This window comes from Ovis canadensis, chromosome 12 (genome assembly GCF_042477335.2).
Source record: "Ovis canadensis isolate MfBH-ARS-UI-01 breed Bighorn chromosome 12, ARS-UI_OviCan_v2, whole genome shotgun sequence".
In the NCBI taxonomy this organism is placed as follows: Eukaryota; Metazoa; Chordata; class Mammalia; order Artiodactyla; family Bovidae; genus Ovis; species Ovis canadensis.
The window spans coordinates 66,638,459-66,657,807 of NC_091256.1; the positions used below are offsets into that span (position 1 = coordinate 66,638,459).

Below are 19,349 nucleotides of genomic sequence, written 5' to 3' on the forward strand. Positions count from 1 at the left end.
ATGTAGCAATAAAAAATATTCTATCAGTTATCCTGTTAAGTGAAAAGAGCAGAGAGCTTATGTCTATTTGTGGGTGTATGCAACTTCCCTCTCTCCTCTCCCCCTCACATAAACATGGATTCACACATCTAGAGAGAAATGGGTGGAAAGACACAAAAGAAACTGTCGGTGGTATTTATAATATCTCTGGTGAATGGGACTAGGCATCTGGGAAGGAAGGCATGTTTTTTTGTCTTTTTTTAATGGAGGAAGTGGCCAATATTTTTTGTGCTGTTTGAAATGTTTTAACATGTACATATTATTTTTCATAATTAAGAAAACTTAAATTAATGACCAACTTTACTTTTAATTTTAGGACTCAGCCCAGGAGAGTGTTATTACTCGAGATATTCATCGTACATTTCCTGCACATGATTACTTCAAAGATACTGGAGGAGATGGCCAAGAATCTCTCTACAAGATCTGCAAGGTAGGGCCCTCTGCCTTATTTTTTTCTAACTTACTTTTCAGGGCTATATTCTAAGAATGCATCTTAAAGTTTTTTAGATTTTCCTTCTGTCTGCATTTCTTATTTGCCCTGTGCCATTGTTTGTCCTTTATACTAACACCACCAGATCCTCCATACTGAGTCCTGAAGGTGACTTTTGGGCTGCGTGCTCTGTACCTTCTTGTGAGGGAGGGGGGACAGTCTGACTTCAGTTTGGCTTTGATGCTAACAGGAAAGGAACTGAAAGGTCCTCTTAGGCTACTGCAGTGAAGGCTCAGAGGATTCTCGATGACTCTGTCTACCTGACAAGATAATGTGGCAGTTGTTGCAGTTTTTGACAGCAGGCAAAAGAAGGAAACAGCCTGGCTCCTGTTTTGGAATACTGGCGGTTCTCTGGCATTGTTGATATCCTCTGAGTTCTGTCACATCTTTGTGCAGTTTTTAATGTCCCATTTTGAAATCTTTCCTCTCTCTCATTATTAGTAGACATGGAAGAAAACTGTTTCCTGATTTTCAGTAAATAAGCCTTGCTTAAATTAAAAAAAAAAAAGACTTTGTTTATTAGTGGAGAATAGTTATCAGATTACTAATTTCTCAAAGTTCTGTTAGAAATGCAGAATAACTTTTCAAATCATTGTATATCATTAACTTGTATTGTCCATGCTAATTGAGGCCAGAGACTCAAAATTGCAAAATTTCCATTAAAAAAAGTTTTGCCCTTTATCCTCAAAGTTAAAATGTCCTACAAAGTGTGGTGTGTATATTCAGTATTTGTCCTTAGCTGCCATTCCAGTAAAGATGGTTAATGAATAGTGAGCTACCCAAAAATCTTGTAATAATATGGAAAAACAACAAACACCATGGCTAATTTTCAAGCCAGATTACACGTTTCTGAATTATCAAATTTAGCCTTTAGTTAAGTCTTAAGTAGCAGAGATTAGTCAGTAGATAGTCAGAAATATACTCACATATCAATATCATTTTATATTTACTTTTTAAAAAATGGCACTTATAAAAGCAGTGCTTACATGTGCTAATCAAGTACGATTGATGTTCTGCAAATGTTACACTTTGATTAAAATCCTTCTTGCATGTTTGTGTTTTAGCCTTCTACCTATTCCTATCTTGTCTTTTTTTTCCATTTCTTTTCTTTTGATGTAGCCATATTCAAGGATTATAAATGTACACACTGATCAGAAGTCTATTTTTATATGACTATATCATTTAGAGCTAGAAATATATTACTAACTTAAAGTCTGACAGTGTACTGATTTCTGGAAGGTGATATGTCATCTAGTCTTTAAAATGCCCCAAACCATCAAACACCAGAAAAAAATGTATCTTATTCATTATATGCTTGTAAAAAGGAAATGTAATTATTAAGATTTTTTTCTGCCGGTTTTGAAATTTTACAAGCTGGTGTCTGGCTTGTATCAGGAAGATATCAAAATATATATAGTCTCTTAAGTTATTTAGAAAGATCTGGTTTATGGTATATGGAACAGCGTTTTTCTCCTAGAGTTTAGTATATTTTCAACCATTCAGTAACTTTTCTTGCAATTTGTCTCTGATGGAATCTAGACACTTGTATCACATATCTAAAACAGATGGCTCAATGTGCTTGCAGCCTTTACCTCACAGTTTCTCTCCATTGTAGTAAACCAGTATTTGCCTCCTTATGTAAGATTTAGAGGGGAAACAACTGAAACACTACTAAACACAAAGATAAAAATTAAATAGTTGGTACATTTAAGTAGTTGCGACCCCTTCCTTTTGTATTACGGATAATAATCCAGCCTTGAATTCACTAGAAAGTATTTGTTAAACATTCCCACAGCTTGTGTAGCCATTTTAGATTATCGGTGTGTATTTTGTAATATGATTACACAGTTTTAAACTCTTTCTGAGTAGAAAATGTTATGAAAATGTTGCTCTAAGATACATTATAATTGCTGAGTAGCTTAAATTGCATTGAATTTCATGAAAATGTGGAAACCCCCCCAAAAAATTCATCCTAAAAACATTTCAGAATTCAAGATAGTAAACAAAAGTTCCTAAGGCTTTTAATATTGTACTAAAATATATATTACCCAAACATAACTTTTCAACTGTCTTTGATAATGGAGGAGAGGAGAAATGAATATATGAGAAAATGTTGGAAAACCCAAAATTTGTTGGGGTCCTGCCTTGTGGACCACTTTGTTTGTAACTGACACAATTGCTTTTCCTCTTGAGCTGCTGATATTTAGTAGTCCAGTCCTCTTGCAGGAAGACCTGTGATGGTGGTGATAATCACAAATAGTTTAGATTAAATATTCTTCTCAAGTTTTACATCCACTTTCCTTTGCTTTTTGTATTCAATTTGAGCCATATGAGCTTTATCCTGCTATGAATGACTTTTAAGGTCACTGAGTATGATGTACCTATTCTATCATTTTTATTTCTAGAATATTATCTAACATCATACCTCACAGTCTCAGCAATAAAACTGAGTTTCCATTCTGGATACTTTGCACAATGCTGAATAAGCATTAATAAAACCTTGGCATTAAATCAGCTATCTAGTTATACAATCTGTAAATTAGGACAGTTTTGCTTCTTCTTAAGCCATTCTTATTCTTTTTTTTCCCTTAATAAGTTTTGTCTTATTGCACTGACCTGAACCTCTATTATAGTGTTAAAATGAAGTAATGATAGTAGACCTCCTTGTCTCACTCTTGATTGTAAAGGAAATGCATTTAATGATTTACCACTAAGAATGGTGGTATTCCCATAAGCAACACATTTATAGACTTTTTTTTTTCCACACAACACCTTCCAGGTGTTATAATAAATTCAAATTTACAGAGTACTTTTACATATATCACTTCATTTATTTCTGACAACTCCTCATCAATGAAATCTGTTCTAGAAATATAATATGCTGTGCTCTTAAATTGAGAGAGAAATTATTAAGAGAACTTAAGTTAGAATAAGTGTAGAAATCAACTCTAGTTTCAAGGATACAGTCTGACTTTGTAGTTAAAAAGTTTTCAGTGACTCTGATGAAATGAGGAATGATGTGAACTGTCAGATTAGAGGGAATACTGTGAAAAACTCACTGTCATGTTTTAATGGCCCTGTCAGTTTTAGTGTTTGACTCTTAATATCTTTTTCAGAGTAGGAGGAAATCGAAAAGGTTCAAAGATTCTTCCGTTGTCATAAATTTATGTGTGGAAGTGGAACTGAAAGTATAATAGGATTCATAAGATTCTAGAAACGAGAAGGTTTTGGCACCCTTCCCCTCCTTTCTCTCTCTTCTCCCTCCCTTTTTCTCCCTTCTCTCCCTCCTTTCTTTCCTATTTATTTTGTCAATAACATATTTTAAAATAGTGTCCTTTAAAGGAGGAAGAAGATACAGTCTCCCCAAGTATCTTTAGCACTTTTCTAATTTGCATATGATGTAAAATCTGGTTTTAGTTGGGAGAAAGTTTGGCATAGTTTAAAGGACTAAACGTAAGAGATCCGGTCCTAGTCTTATTTCTCCTGTAGGCAGATTTAAGACTTTGGGAAAATCACTTCTTAAATTTCCTCCTCAGTAAGAGCGTGGGGTGTGATAAGATTATTCTTATTACAGTTTGCTTGAAATTTTTGTTCTGAAATATAACATATTGAATGAGGAATCAAACAATTACCAATAATTCCTATATTAGGTCCCAGCTCTGTTTGTCAACACCAGGACTATAAATGGGTGTGATTTTACTTTGAAATCCTTACCTTGCTTTCTGTTACTGTGTTTGGGAGTGTGTTTCATGCACGCATGAAATGTAGTGCATTTAGTGATTTACTTCTCGATATACATCTCTTTATAAGATCTAAGACAAGTCAGTCATAGTAATTTGCTAAAACATCGTTCACAACAGATTAGACTGAAGTGACTCTTGTGCAGTTTAATTTGAGGCATGTTGCTTTTTCAAATTTTCTGATTCCAGCAAACTGACTTATATAAAGGACGCTGCTGCTGTGAATTAAAGTAAGAGATTGAGCATATTACAGAGAAATCATACCTCTGTTCATCTGGGTTAATAATTTGATAGTATAATGGTTTGTAGAAGGACAAAAATAAATGTAACCCCTGTTGCAGCAAATATTTTTCTCAAAAATGAGGTTGTATTTAATATAAGAACTAAAGCATTTCAAAAGTTATTTTGATACCAAAATGATGAGTAGTCTGATACATGATTTTTACAGAATTTAAATGATTACTGACTCTTGTGAAAGTAGATACAGTTGTATATTATTTGTGTTGTTTGCTTGATTTATGGGGGGTTGATTGAAGATTGAGGGCAGGAAGAGAAGGGGACGACAGAGGATGAGATGGTTGAATGGCATCTCCGACTTGATGGACATGGGTTTGGGTGAACTCTGGGAGTTGGTGATGGACAGGGAGGCCTGGCATGCTGCGGTTCATGGGGTTGCAAAGAGTTGGACATGACTGAGCGACTGGACTGGACTGAACTGTGACTGTAGGGATGAGTTGTTACAGAATTGATAGTACTTTCAATATAGTTTTGTACCTATTTGACTACTTGTAATGCATCTCCCTTCCTTGGGGTTCCTGAATGTTTCCTAGTTTGAATGACATTTTCTGAACACATTATAGCCTGCTGTCATCCTTCCTCTAATCTATTAAATTCTTGATTAATGTTGTTTTATTTTTCAGTTCTAGAATTTCCATTTGATTTTTTTAAAAGTAGATTCCAGTTCCTTGGTTAAATTACTTTTTTTCCCCTTTCATTTTCTTCAACAGATTAATCACAGTTATTTTAAAGTCCAACTCTGATAAAATCTAGTATCTGATCACCTATGAATGGATTGTGGCTCAGCTGGTAAAGAATTGGCCTGCAATGTGGGAGACCTGGGTTCGATCCCTGGTTTGGGAAGATGCCCTGGAGAAGGGAAAGGCAACCCACTCCAGTATTCTGGCCTGGAGAATTCCATGGACTGTATAGTCCATAGGGTCACAAAGAGTCATACACAACGGAGTGACTTTCACTTTTACTTTACATGAATGTATTCCTATTTTCTCTTGATTTTTATTTATTCACTCATGATTTTTGCTTGCTCAATCATATTTAATAGAATTCTGGGTCTTGTGTATGAAAAAGTATAAAGGCTTTGGATGATGTTATTTTATTCCAGAGCAGATTCAGTATTTCTCTGGTAAGAAGATGGAGCATGCAGTATCCCTTTGAGCCAGTTTTATTTTTTTGCTTGGAGGGTTAGGATATTCCAGGATCTCAACTAAAAGTCTGAGATATTTCCTAGTGACCTTCCTCTTTGATTGGCCCTACCTATAATTTTTGTGTACCTGGTAGTGTACAACCACTGAAAATCTCTGCTGAGCTATTCTTAGTATTATTATAGGCACTTTCCCACAAATTTCCCCTTCTATAAGGTATTATATAGCTCCTGTGAGGAAATTTGAGAGATCAAACCTTTATAATGTATTCCTCAAACTTTTCAGTAGACATATTGTTAGTTATTAGTTTTAGAGTTTCTGAAGGAGGGGAAAACTCACTGATGATCTTATTTACAGGGGGATAGTAGATTATCATATTGCTAAGACTTAATCTCTCAGAGTAAGAGCTTGTTTAATTTTTTCCCCCTCCTTTAAATCAGTCATTTCAAATTTTAAAAGAATTGGCTATTTCTGCTTCTTTTATGGAAGGACAATTATGTTTGTAGCTATTCAAAACATCAGGTGCATGCTTACACATATACATACACATAAAAAGAAATCTTTGCAACCTAAAGTTGAAAAGCTTCACTTGTGTGTATGTGTGTAGGGTTGGGGGTTAACTTCATGATTAGCTTTTGCATAAATATTTTTAAAATATTTTTTATATTTGTTAGTATCATTAAAGTCATACATTAAGGATGTTTTGGGTTTTTTTCTCTTTAATACACATATTAATAGGATAGACTTTCTATGATTCAGAGCACAACTGGGAAGACATACTGTTATTTTAAATATGGAATTTTCTTCTGAAACTGTAACAATGAAAAGGTCGGATTTGTGAAGCTGGAGTCCTGGAAAGAGAAGGAGAGATCTGTAATGCTCTTGAGAGTGTCTGAAGAGGTTTTTAAAATTTCTTTATATACATAAGCACATAAGAGCTCTTCTTGAAATAGCTTTGTAGTTTCTGTGGAGCCTGTAGTCTTTCAACTGAAAGGCTAATTGAAGCTGTCACACCATTATTAGAATAAAGAAGAGAAATGATGGGATTATGAGGATAATAAAAATGTATAAAATTAGAATACAGGGATTAGAGTATATCCTAAGGGTTTGATTATAGTCACTCTTTTTTAAGAAAACATTACTCTTTGAGGAAAAGGAGAAAAGTAAGGTTACTTTTTAAAATAGAAAAGGAAAAAACTAGACTGCAAAGACATGCACAAAGAACCTTCAAATAAAATGGTAATCGTGGTACCTCCTGAATATATGATTTTTCTCACAATAGAGGTGTGTTTCTATACCAGATTCAGATGCCTTAAATATCCTAAGTAATAAACTCTTCAGTTATTTCTGAGTTAGTTAGCTATAGAATTATGGGCACTTCCTTCCTGTTTACTAATTGCTATGCAGTTGGCAATGTCTTTATAACTCTGAAGCCTCCTCCTTAACCAGACCTCTTCTCGCATGTCTTAAAGACCTTGGAAGGGTGTGAATCTGAATTGCTCTCCTCCTCCTTCCCATCTGTCCAATTCTTAGTTGCCCACTTCCCTTGTGAAGCTTTTCCTACCCACTTCTACCCACAGTGATTTAGAGATTAAAAATACTCTTGCACAATTTAGGTTATTATGGATTATATTTTGAATATTATCTGATTAGTTTCATTTACGTCTTTTCTGCAGTGTGTTCAGTCTTGGAGGGAAGAGGCTGTCTCTGACATTTTCTTTTCCTTTGTCCCTGCTTGCGGAGTGCAGTCAGTACTGGTTATCCGGTGTTAATATAGTTGACTCATCAGTCTTGACTTAATGCAACTGACTGTGTTATTCCATGTCCTGTAGGAAGCCTATCATCCAGACAGGATTAAATGTGTAAAAAATGTATTAGGGGAAGTGTTTGTAAGAGAAAATGGGAAGGAAGCTGGGTGAGCCATGCTGGTCTGACCCCGAAAGAAGAGAGGAGGGGAAGAGGGTCAGATGGAAGTGTCTTGGATGTAGTGCACTTTTAAGGAAAGTTTGGCAAAGCCACTGGGGTGGCCTGTGAGCGCCCACTTTTTCCAGAAGCTGGTCTGCCTTTGGGTTCTTGCTGTGCTCAGTCACTAATTGGGAGCAGCCCATGGCAGGTGTGATCTTGGTGCAACCGCTTGGGACCCTTGGTCAATATGTTCCCTGATGTTGGAGATCTGAGAAGTGCATTTTCATGGTCACCACACTGATATTTCAGATGAAAATTTAATGTACAGAGACTCTGAAAAAGCTCTCTATTTCTACCATTTCCTTCTGCAGTTTTATTCATAACGACTATTCAGGTTAAACTTCTTTAGAACGTGGCTGCTGGTTTTCTTTATTTTGTAGAGGTCCTTCCTCCTTTTGATGCCCTTTATGTACCATTTTTTAAAAATCAAGAGTATAAACCCTCCGAGTAATTTACCATAATCACACAGTAGTTTCTTATAACGAGGACATAAAACATTTTTTTAAGGATATGGCAGTTACTTTACATTTCCTTAAAAACAAAAGGGTATATCAGTTCACTTTTAAATTGTTGCCAGGGGCTTTTTTTAAAGTGTTATATAAAAGGAAACTTAAATCTAGGAATCTTGCCAGCTATGTTAGATAAGAAAATTGCTTTGTTAGTGAATATTTGTGAGACATCTAGCCTTCTACATTTATTGTCATCAGTGTTTAGATGATTTCATATCACTGAATCTATTTTTAGAGCTTATGTTGATATTCCCTTTTTATCAGCATTTAGGAAAAGCTTAATAATCTTTTTTTAAGCTCCAAGTTTTTATTATTAGAATTAAGGCAAAAATGATCCTATCAAATTTATTTATATATATGTATGCTTATTTCCATATTTCTCTATATTTTTTAAACAATCTCAAACTTAGAAGAAAGTTGCAGGTACAAAATTTTATTTTCTTGTACTGTTTGAGAGTGATTCTCCAACATGATGCGACATCACTTCCAAATACATTAGGATGTTTTCTAACAAGCAAGAATATTCTCCCACGTGACTTGAATACAGCATCCAAATCAGTAAAGCAAACATTGCTGTATTCCTACCACTTAAGCTTTAGTCTTTATCAAGGTTTCACTAATTATTTAAATATTATCCTATATAGAGAAGGAATCTAGTTTACAATCACATATTTCCTTCGATTATCTTGCTTTCTTGATTTCCTTCTGTCTAGAACAACTTCTCACTCTTTCCTTCACTTTATTGACCTGAAGATTACAGACCAGTCATTTTTTAGAATGTCCCTCAATTTCATTTGCCTGTTTTTTCCTCATGGTTAGATTTAGGTTATACGTTTTTGGCAGAAACAACACAGAAGGAATTCTCTGCTCTAACGTCTTTCTCCCAGGTAGCACACAGATATGGGTGCTTCCCCCATTTTTACCTTGATTGTATAAATAAGATACTGTTTACCAGGCTTCTCTGATATGAAGTTACTCTTTTTGACTTTGTAATTGATAATTATTTTGTGTGACACAGTTTGTAGCTATGTAAATATCTCATTCCTTATCAGACTTCCCATTTATTTATTACTTACTGTAGTCACCTGGACTCGTGAATCTTCATTTTATTCAGGGGATTATGTTCCCTCACTTGCATTATTTGTTTTGGTGCTCAGATTGTCCCCAATTAGACAGCAGGAGACTTCTAAGACCTTCAAGTGATAGATGTACTCCGTCATTCTTAGAGCATTGCCTTTCTTTCTGCTTCAGAAAGATGTCCCAAGACTTTTTTCTCTGCCCTAGTTCTACAATTAGCCATTTCTCCAAGGAGCTCTGTTTTCTTTTTTCAAAAATGGTAAGAAACCAAGATCTGCTAGGTGTATTCATTGCTTTGGGATGTCATTTCTCACAAGTCACCACAGTGAGCAGGGCTGGGAAATGCAAATACACGTATAGACATATATAAGCATGTGTATGCACACAAGCATACATTTTTATTGAGATATAATTCACATCCCATAAAATTCACCCCTTTGAATAAGTGAACCAAGTCAGTGGTTTTTAGTATATTTAAGAGGTTATGAAAAAAATCACCACTATTTGATTCTAGAGCATTTCCATCACTCCAAAAAATAATGCTGTATCCATTACAAGTCTCTCCTCATCATCTCTGCTGTCAGCCCTTGACAGTCTTTGAACTTTCTGTCTCTATGGGTTTGCCAGCTTTTATTGTTTGTTAATGTAGTTTGGTTGGTAACTTTTATGCATTAATTCTGTGAAGTCTATATTTTTTGTCATTTGTGGCCACTGAAGTCTCCACTTGGTGATTAGCTAGTGTTCAGACAGAGATTTCCTTAAATGCCTGTAACCATAAGTTTCTCAGTCTTTGCCATGGGGCCGTGTGTATGTATTTAGGTATGTCTTCAGTACTTAATCAGTCAGTTGACTTTCTACTTGTGCAGAATCTCACGGATAGCCAGAGGCGAGATTTTAAAACTGTCTCAGGCCTTTCCTAAAGCATACATAAAGCTCTGGGCATCTCTAAAACCTTACTCATAGGTATGGCCCTGTAAACTCTTAAAAATATATCTGAATCTTTCATAACCCTTATGGACATCTTGTTTCCAAGCTTTATCTTTAAGCCTTTTGATTAGTCTCTTGTCTTCTCCAACTTTCATCTATCACCTTAGGCAGTGGCCATGTTTAACTTGTCTGTAATTGTTTTTGACAAATGCCCCTAGGGAAAAGGCTTTCCTCCTGAGTGAACCTTGCAGGTAGACTCTTTGGAGAATCAATAGACAGGTCAAATAATGATAATTTTCTGAGAGTGGGTCTTTATAGGAAGTTCTAGTCCCATTTTGCTCCCTCTGGTGACTGCTAGGCTGCTTGTTTGCAGAATGCAAGCTGTTAGTTTTCAAGGTCGTCATGTTGCTACGGAGCAGAGGGTGGATTATGGCAAGTTAAAAATGTCACACAGTTCCTCACTCTTACCAAAATTCAGTTGCTTTTCTGGAATAAATGTCCCTCAGGCTGCTGCAGACCTTTGTCCAATATCCAGAGCTCTGAAAAAGTTGATTATAACAGTTTCTGCCATTTTTCTTGTTGTTAAGGAGAAGCGCCTTTTTGGAGATGCTTACTTTGCTTTTCTTTTTTTTGCTAATGTATACTGCCCACATTTGTTTTTATATCGGTTTATATGTGTTGAAAACCAACTTCAGTCCAACACCAGAGGATTAATTCTAGTGTCCTGCATTGGTAATTCCCTTCTCTGACAGTGAGAAACCCAGCTCCCATTATCCTTAAAATATTAATCCATTGGATCAACATTGCTGTGTGTGACCAATCTCCCCTTGCTGTTGTCACTTCTCTCTTACACAGAGAGCCTCTTTACCATGGTCAGGCTCTAATGCCTGTGCCAGAATGTCACCCCACATGTACTCACTTTGTCAGCCACTACTTCCCACATGGATGGTCTTGTCATCCTGGTTCAGTTCAGTTCAGTCACTCAGTCATGTCCGACTCTTTGCGACCCCATGAATTGCAGCACGCCAGGCCTCCCTGTCCATCACCAATTCCCGGAGTTCACTCAAACTCATGTCCATTGAGTTGGTGATGCCATCCAGCCATCTCATCCTCTGTCATCCCCTTCTCCTCCTGCCCCCAATCCTTCCCAGCATCAGGGTCTTTTCCAATGAGTCAGCTCTTCACATGAGGTGGCCAAAGTACTGGAGTTTCAGCTTTAGCATCAGTCCTTCCAATGAACACCCAGGACTGATCTCCTTTAGGATAGACTGATTGGATCTCCTTGCAGACCAAGGGACTCTCAAGAGTCTTCTCCAACACCACAATTCAAAAGCATCAATTCTTCGGTGCTCAGCTTTCTTCACAGTCCAACTCTCACATCCATACGTGACCACTGGAAAAACCATAGCCTTGACTAGACGGACCTTTTTTGGCAAAGTAATGTCTCTGCTTTTCAATATGCTATCTAGGTTGGTCATAACTTTCCTTCCAAGGAGTAAATGTCTTTTAATTTCATGGCTGCAGTCACCGTGTGTAGTGATTTTGGAGCCCAGAAATCCTGGTTAGGGTCTGATATTCCATGCCAGCTTACCCTTCTCTGTGTCTTTCTCTCCCTAATGGCATCAAGAAGGAAATGGGTAGAATAATGATGTTTTGCAGATGAATTTTATTATCCTTTCTGTCTTTCCTGAGTTTTACTTGTGAGAGTTTATGAGGATATATTAGACTTACATTGGAATATCTGGCTTCAAAGAGTGAAAAAAAAGGTACAACTTACATATCTGAACAAACTTGTGAGTTTTTTGAGGGGGCCATCTATAGAAAACTGATGATTCTCAAGAAGTCAGTGAACCTAAGAATCCATAAGAATTTTAGTAGTGAGTAAGACCCCTTTCAGATAGCTTCACATTCATTTTGAAGATGGCTCAAATGAGATATTTGGGAAAAGGGCATAATAATCTTTCTTGATGTCAGCTTGTCATTGCTACCATTTATTCAGCACTTCACTATGTACTCGGCACTCTGTTTAAGTCTCAAGTAAACTTAATATGGTTTCTATATTTACCTTTGTGTTATAGATGAAAACATCTATTCCACTTTATCACAAAAGTCCTCAGAAGATTTGTCTGTACTTGGCAGTAACCAATTCTTCTTCTCCATCTCTGCCATAAACTTGTATCAGTGAGGATTTCACCTGTATCACTGCTCTGAAAATGGTCTGGTCAGAAAACAAATGTATTCCAAATCAGAAAGAATCATCACAGTCTTTTCTGTCTCATTTAGTAGTAACTCCAGGCACTCAGCTAGAAACCTTGAATCATCCTGGACTCTCCTTTCTTTCTCTTACACTACTTGTTAAAAAGTAGCAACCATTCCCTACCCATCAGGGGCAGCAGCCCCAGGATGTCAACCCACTGTGTGGTTTGCAGATGTTGGGGTTACTAAGAAAGATATGACTCACACAGGCATTGGAAGGAGCAATGCATTACTCTCAGAGAAAAGAGAGAGCGAAGTCAGCTTCAGCAGCGAGCGTCAGCCCCCTGTGGTGAGCGAGTCCCAGCTGTACTGTTGCAGGGAGATGGTCTGTGCTGCAGGGATGGGCCATGTTCCGTCTTCACTGAGACTAGATAATAATGGTGGGGTTGGTCAGGCACCATATGACACACACACACTTCAGCAGGACAATGAAGTACACATCAAGCTAGAAAAGGAAAAGATACTCCCAAACAAGACAGTAAGCTCAGCACAAGCTGTGAGGGCTCCTTATTTCCATGTGTGGAAACGTTCCAGGCCTATGGTGCTTTTACAACCATGCAAAGGTCAACAGGCCGTGCATGACTTCCTTTCCCGATACCACACACCTGTCCTTTAGAAAGCCTTTTTGGCTCTGTCTTCAGAATATATGCAGGACCTGACTGTCTAATCACTATCTCCACTTCAGCAACACTGGTCTAAGCTATAATTATTTACCTGATCTTTCTGCTTCCAGTGGCTTTCTATACTATTCATTGTAAAAACCAGTCTTTATAGTGGTTTACAGGGCTGTGAATCATGTAATAGTACTCTTTCCATCATGCATTTTGCCCCAGCCATACATGCCAGCTTTGCTCACACAGTGGAGTCCTTACACTGGCTATCCCCTCTGCTTGGAACAGTCTTCTCCCAGAGATCTTTGTGGCTTGCTGTTTGGCCTCTCTCGACTTCTTGCACCAGTGTTAACTTTCTCGGTATGGCTTGCCCTAACCACCTGGCTTAAAATTGCAATCTCCTCTTGACTCAGCACTGCTTAGCCCTTTTCCCTGCTTTATTTTTTCCCACTGTGCGTAATAAGTTCAAACATACGTGTGGGTATCTTTGTTTCTATGATGGTATTTATTTATTTAGGCTGTTAGATTTTTCCGCTGAGAAGGCTTATTTTATGAGAGCAAAGATTTTTGGCCTTTTTGTTCACTGCTTATATCACCCTTTCACATAGTAGACGCTCAAAAAATATTTGTTGCCTCAAAAGAATTGAAACTTAGGGAACTGAAATAATTCTGGTAAATGGCAGAGCTGAAATTTGAAGTATTTGGCATTCAGATCCACTAGTAGAAAACTTTTGATTAAGCTTTTTCTAACCCAGCAATAAATGATTTTAGAGTTATTGTCCTGGTCACTGTAGTTAGGCACTAATTTAATGATTCCAGCTAATCTGATAACCTAACTGTATTGCATTCATGGTAAAACACATGGTGAGTTTCACAGAAAATAGTGGTTAATGAGTGGTTCATTACTGTGGACTACTGGTACTGAATAGTAAAGAAATAAATAAAAATATGTCAGTGATAATATTCTAAAGGTTTGTGTGAAAAGGAATATGATCAGGAAATTGAGAACTGAAAATTTTTAATAAAATATTGATTTATAATCAAATTTTAAAACTTCAAATTATATATGGGGCTACATTCACATTGTTTTCATTTACTCAATTATTCTAATGTTTGTGGTCCTTAATAAAACTAATAATATATTATTCTAATCAATAACAATATTGGTTTTATTAATTAAAAATGCTTTGTATTGATTAACTTTTTGTAGACTTATTCAGAAATAAACAGGTTCAACTTAATTTTGGATATGCCTGTGTGTTTATGTGTGTGTGTGTCCCAAAAGATATGCAACTTCAAGAAGATATGTAGACATGGGTAAATATAGTTATCAATACGCACATACACAGAGTCGATCCTCATTATTCGTAGATTCCATATTTTCAGATTCACCTACTTGATACGATTTGTTTGTAATGTCAAAATTCATACTTTTGGTGCTTTTGTGGTCATTCACTGCTGTGCCTGTGGACAATGTCTGAGTTGCTTGATAAGTGAGTACCTGCCAAGTTCAGATGCAACTAGGTAATGCTCTGCCTTCTTGTTTCAGCTTTCATACTACATACCAGTGTCTTTTTTGCAGTGTAGTTAGTACCTCGTTTTTGTGCTTTTGGTGATTTTGTTGTTGGTGATTTTGCTGTTTAAAGTGTTCCCCACGTGTTGTGCTGAAGTGCTACCTGTTTTGCTAAGCATCAGAGGCTGTGATGTGCCATGTGGAGGAAATACATGTGTTAGATCAACTTCATTCAGGCATGAGCAAAACACTGTTGGTTGTGATTTCAGCATTAATGAGTCAATAAATATTTTAAAAGGTGTATTTAAGTAGAAACACATGTAACACAAGGCTGTATATTGATCAGTTGTGACCAGAGGCTTGCAGAAGCCTAAGACACTGTATCCCCTAGGGATAGGAATTGAGTATCTGCTTGATTCAGTATTTGAAGAAACTTCATGGAGCATAACTAGGGTAAGTAATGAGAATCAGCCATACATGTACAGTTTTCTCCGAAAAAAGCAGCTTTCATTAGTTGTTTGTTTTACTATTTGAATCATTATATTAAACTCTAGCTCAGTGTGTGTCTTTCATAAATTTATATTCTAGAGATGTCACCCAAATTGAAATCTCAGCATAAACCAGTGCTGTGTTCCATTCAGTGAAATGGAATGTTACTAATAAGTCATTTAAAAAAACTTTAATTAAATTTTTAAAATTATGAAACATGTCATTTTTAAAATTTATCAATTTTTAAAATTATGAAATATTTTTAAATATATTCAAATTTTAAAAATTGTGAAATGTATCATACATTCAAATGAGTAAACATAATTTGTATTTATGATTTGGAAAAAAATCAATAATAGAAGCAGCATCCCTGTACATACAATTTAGGAAATATATCATTATCAATATCTTTGAATATTCCCAGGTGCTCTTCTCAGATTCAGTGTTCCCTCACCAAAGTCAACCACGGTCCTAAACTTTGTGTTAACATTCTTCTTCTTTAGCTGAAGCTCTCTCTGTGATTTGCTTCTGAACATTCATTGATTACATAGCAAAAAGAAAAATTTATGTTTTATCATTAAGTCTTTGTTTTGCTCACATAAACTGTACCACATATGTCAACAGTCATTGAGATCTAGAGATTGTATACTGACAGTAGCTAAGGCCTTGGGCTCAGAAGCCAGGTCTTAGTTTGAAGACTGGAGCTGCCTGAGTTTCATTTCTGGCCTGCTGCTTACTAACTGGGTGACCTTGCACAAGTTGTTTACTTTTACTTTCCCTCAGTTTTTTCTTCTATAAAATGGGAATATTAAAAGTGCTTAACTCAGAGGGTTGTTGTAAGGGTTAAATAAATTACTTACATATCCCAGGTAGCTTAGCTGGTAAAGAATCCTCCTGCAATACAGGAGACCCCAGTTTAATTCCTGGGTTGAGAAGGTCCCCTGGAGGAGGGGTAGGCTACCCACTCCAGTGTCCTTGGACTTCCCTGGTAGCTCAGATGGTAAAAAATCTGCCTGCCATGTGGGAGACCTGGGTTCAATCCCTGAGTTGGGAAGACCCTGTGGAGGAGGGTATGGCAACCCACTCCACTATTCTTGCTTGGAGAATCCCCATGGACAGAGGAGCCTGGTAGGCTGCAGTCCATGAGGTTGCAAAGAGTTGGATATGACTGAGCATCTAAGCACCGCAACACAAATATCTGGAAAAATGGTAGTTATTAATAAATATTACTGGTTATTTGTTAGAAAAATTAATGATAAGAATTATTTGAAAAGCCATTTATATTCTTGTGCTATATTAAGTAATCTTTTCTCTAAATGTTATTCTACTTTTAGACAACCATGTGTTTTAATGATTCTTGTCACTTTGTGACCTCTTTTCATTTAGCTTATTGTAGCATTACTTAAAATAGTATTTCTTTGGTATCTCTTTTTTTGTCTCTCAGATTGTGTGAGATCAGATCTCTTTTTAGTTTGTAAGTGAATTTATTCTACATATTTTATATTTGGATTTTTCTCCCTAGCATACTCATTTAAGGTCTACTGAGCGATAATTCAAAGGCTGATTTGTTTATCTGTTTGTTTTTGTCTCATGTTGGCAGAAGTTCATTGTAGTTAGTGATAGACTTCACAGTTCATCTAATATTAATAAATGAAAAATTGCTTTACATAAATGTCAAGCTCCTATTAAAGTAGGGAAATCTAAATTAGTATTTCCTGTTCTCAGAGCTATATTAAATTGTGAGACAATTCAATATTTAGGTTAGAGTTTAAAGAAACACTTAACATGTCATGGTTAAAACCAATAAACTTAACTACTGTCTATTGATAGCCAATAAGTCAGCAACTACATCAGTACTTTAGTAGTATCAAGAAGCTGAATGAGACTCTGTTTTAGAAGTTTAATTCCTTTTTGCATGCCCACATAGCAGCCTTTCTGTTTTGTTAAAGAGCATCTTCTGATTTCATTCTTCCCGTGAGTCTGAATTTCCTTCATCTTTGTCTATCTGTAAGTGTGATTGTTTGATAAAATAGTGCAGTATGTTGCGCATTTCTGAGACAAAAGAGAAACACCATTCTATATTTTCTGTATCAATCTGATAAAGACATGTGAGTGAGAGTGTTTGGGGAGAAACAGGTTGTCGATAAGGCTTTAGACAATCTAGCTCTAAGACTAAAAACTTTCCAAAAAAAACTTTCCATATTAATTTTTTTCTATTAATTTTTAAGAATTTATTTTTAATGGAGGATAATTAACTTTAAAATGTTGTGTTGGTTTCTGCCATACCCTAGTGTGAAACAGCCATAAGTATATATACATCTCCTTCCTCTTGAGCCTCTCTCCCACTCCACTCCCCCATCCCATTCCTCTAGGTCATCACTGAGCACCAGGCTGAGCTCCTTGTGTTATACAGCAACTTCCCACTAGCTAGCTATTTCATACATGGTAGTATATATATTCCAATGCTACTCTCTCAATTTTTTCCAACCTCTCCTTCCCCCACCATACTGATTTTAATTAGGAGAACTTAAATTATATGTACGTGTTAGCACCACCATGATTAAGCTTTAACAGCTATCTATGTTTTCATGTCTAAGTTTTAGCTTGTACTCGGTATGTTAATAAACACACATATTACATAAAGAAGTTAAAACCTATCCTTCCCTAAACCCAGAAGTTATGGACTGAAAAATATTAAGCTGTCCTTGATCAGACTGTCTCTTTTCTTTTTTCTTGAGAGTATGCAATGTGATTTTCCATGTCTGTTGAACCCCAAGGCAAATCAGAAGATGGACCCTCTTTTCTTAACATGGATCCAAACACAGAAACGTCTAAAAAGAATACTTCTGCTCACAGTCTAACACCACTCACCGAGGGGCTTAAACAACAGACATTTACTACTCAGAGTCCTTGAGGCGGGGAAGCGTTGGCCACAGTGCTGGCAGTTTTCAGTGTCTGGTGAGGACTCACTTCCTGGTTCATAGATGGCCACCTCCTTGCTGTGTCCACAAGTGGCAGGAGAGGTGAGGGAGTGCGCTTGAATCTTCTTCATAAGAACAGTAATACCATTCATGAGAGCTCTGCCTTGGGACCTAATCAACTCTGAATGGCCCCACCTCGAAATAACCATTACTTGGGGATTCAACATATGAACTCTGAGAGAACACAGTCTCTAGCAGTGATATAACAAAGGTGTAATGTATATAGGCTCTATATTTGAGAAGATTTGGGTCCTTGCCCAGGTTAATTACCCTCTCTCAATATCACTTTTGTCATCTCACAGGTTTTGTGAGGATTGATTGAGAATGTGGGACAGTGTTAGTACATCGTCTGCCTTTGACCATGCAGCATGCCTGAAGAATCTCAGTATTCTTCCTTCAAGAATGTGAGGCCAAGCTTGCAGCAATTCTGGTCACATCCTCTTCTTTATGACTAAGACAGTAGCACCTTGTCTGAAATGCTTCCCTTGCCTTTATCTCCATTCCGTGCACTATGGCTTGGTTATGCACCCTTTCCCTCTGGGTGGAATTCATCTCACTGTGTACTTTCTCATTGTATGTGCTGAGTTCTTCTATAACATTCTGAACTGAGGAACACGGACCATATATTTTCATCCTTGTGTCTACCTCAGCACAATGTTTGATTATATAATAAGATAGTAAGTAGTGACTTGCTGACTGAATATATAAAATTCCCATGGGAGCCCCCAGCCAGAAGAGTAGTCTGTAGTCCAGATCAGAGTGAAGAGAGTATAGGAACATTTTCCCCCCAAAAGTTACAAAGTATTTTCAAATACACAGAAAAGTTCAAAGAGTTGTACAGTGAACATCCATAAATTTATCACCTAGATTCTATAATTAATATTTTGTTACCTCTTTTATCAGATGTCTCTATCCATCTACTCTTAGATTCAATTAATTAATCCATCTTAATACTTTAAAGTATCTTAGAGTATTAAAGGTGCTGGTTTAGGCATTTGGGGTAGGTCAGGCCTTGGGCTGTGGTAGTCTGGTTGTGGTCTGAGACCCAGAAGGCTTCTGAAGCACTGGAGCAGGCTCTGGAGTGGCCTTCAGGAAGCTGGCCAGCCTCTTATGCAGTTTACAAACCATACTCTGAGTCCTGATTCAGGAGCAAGCAAATGTGTGCATGCTTCTCACAAGTAGAGTCCAGTCTTCACACAGCCCTCCTGTTGGTCCTGTTGTCCCTCCAACCAGCCACTGGGCTCATCTTCCCTGTGTTGGTCCCTAAGATTGGGGCACCAGTATGTGGCTCAAACCATTCACTCCCTGGGAGG

General features: G+C 36.9%; 1 protein-coding gene across 6 annotated transcripts in view; it reads left to right on the plus strand.

Annotated features, from left to right (window-relative positions):
- RABGAP1L (RAB GTPase activating protein 1 like) overlaps positions 1 to 19,349 on the plus strand; it is a 726,983-nt gene that overhangs the window by 408,732 nt on the left and 298,902 nt on the right. For all 6 annotated transcript variants that reach the window (XR_011247784.1, XM_069546100.1, XM_069546103.1 and 3 more), the window contains exon 14: positions 356 to 469. Coding sequence is in view for 5 of the 6 variants with exons in the window: in XM_069546100.1 (XP_069402201.1) it covers positions 356 to 469 (114 nt within the window). In the remaining variant the exon portion in view is untranslated. The remainder of the gene's footprint in view (positions 1 to 355; positions 470 to 19,349) is intronic.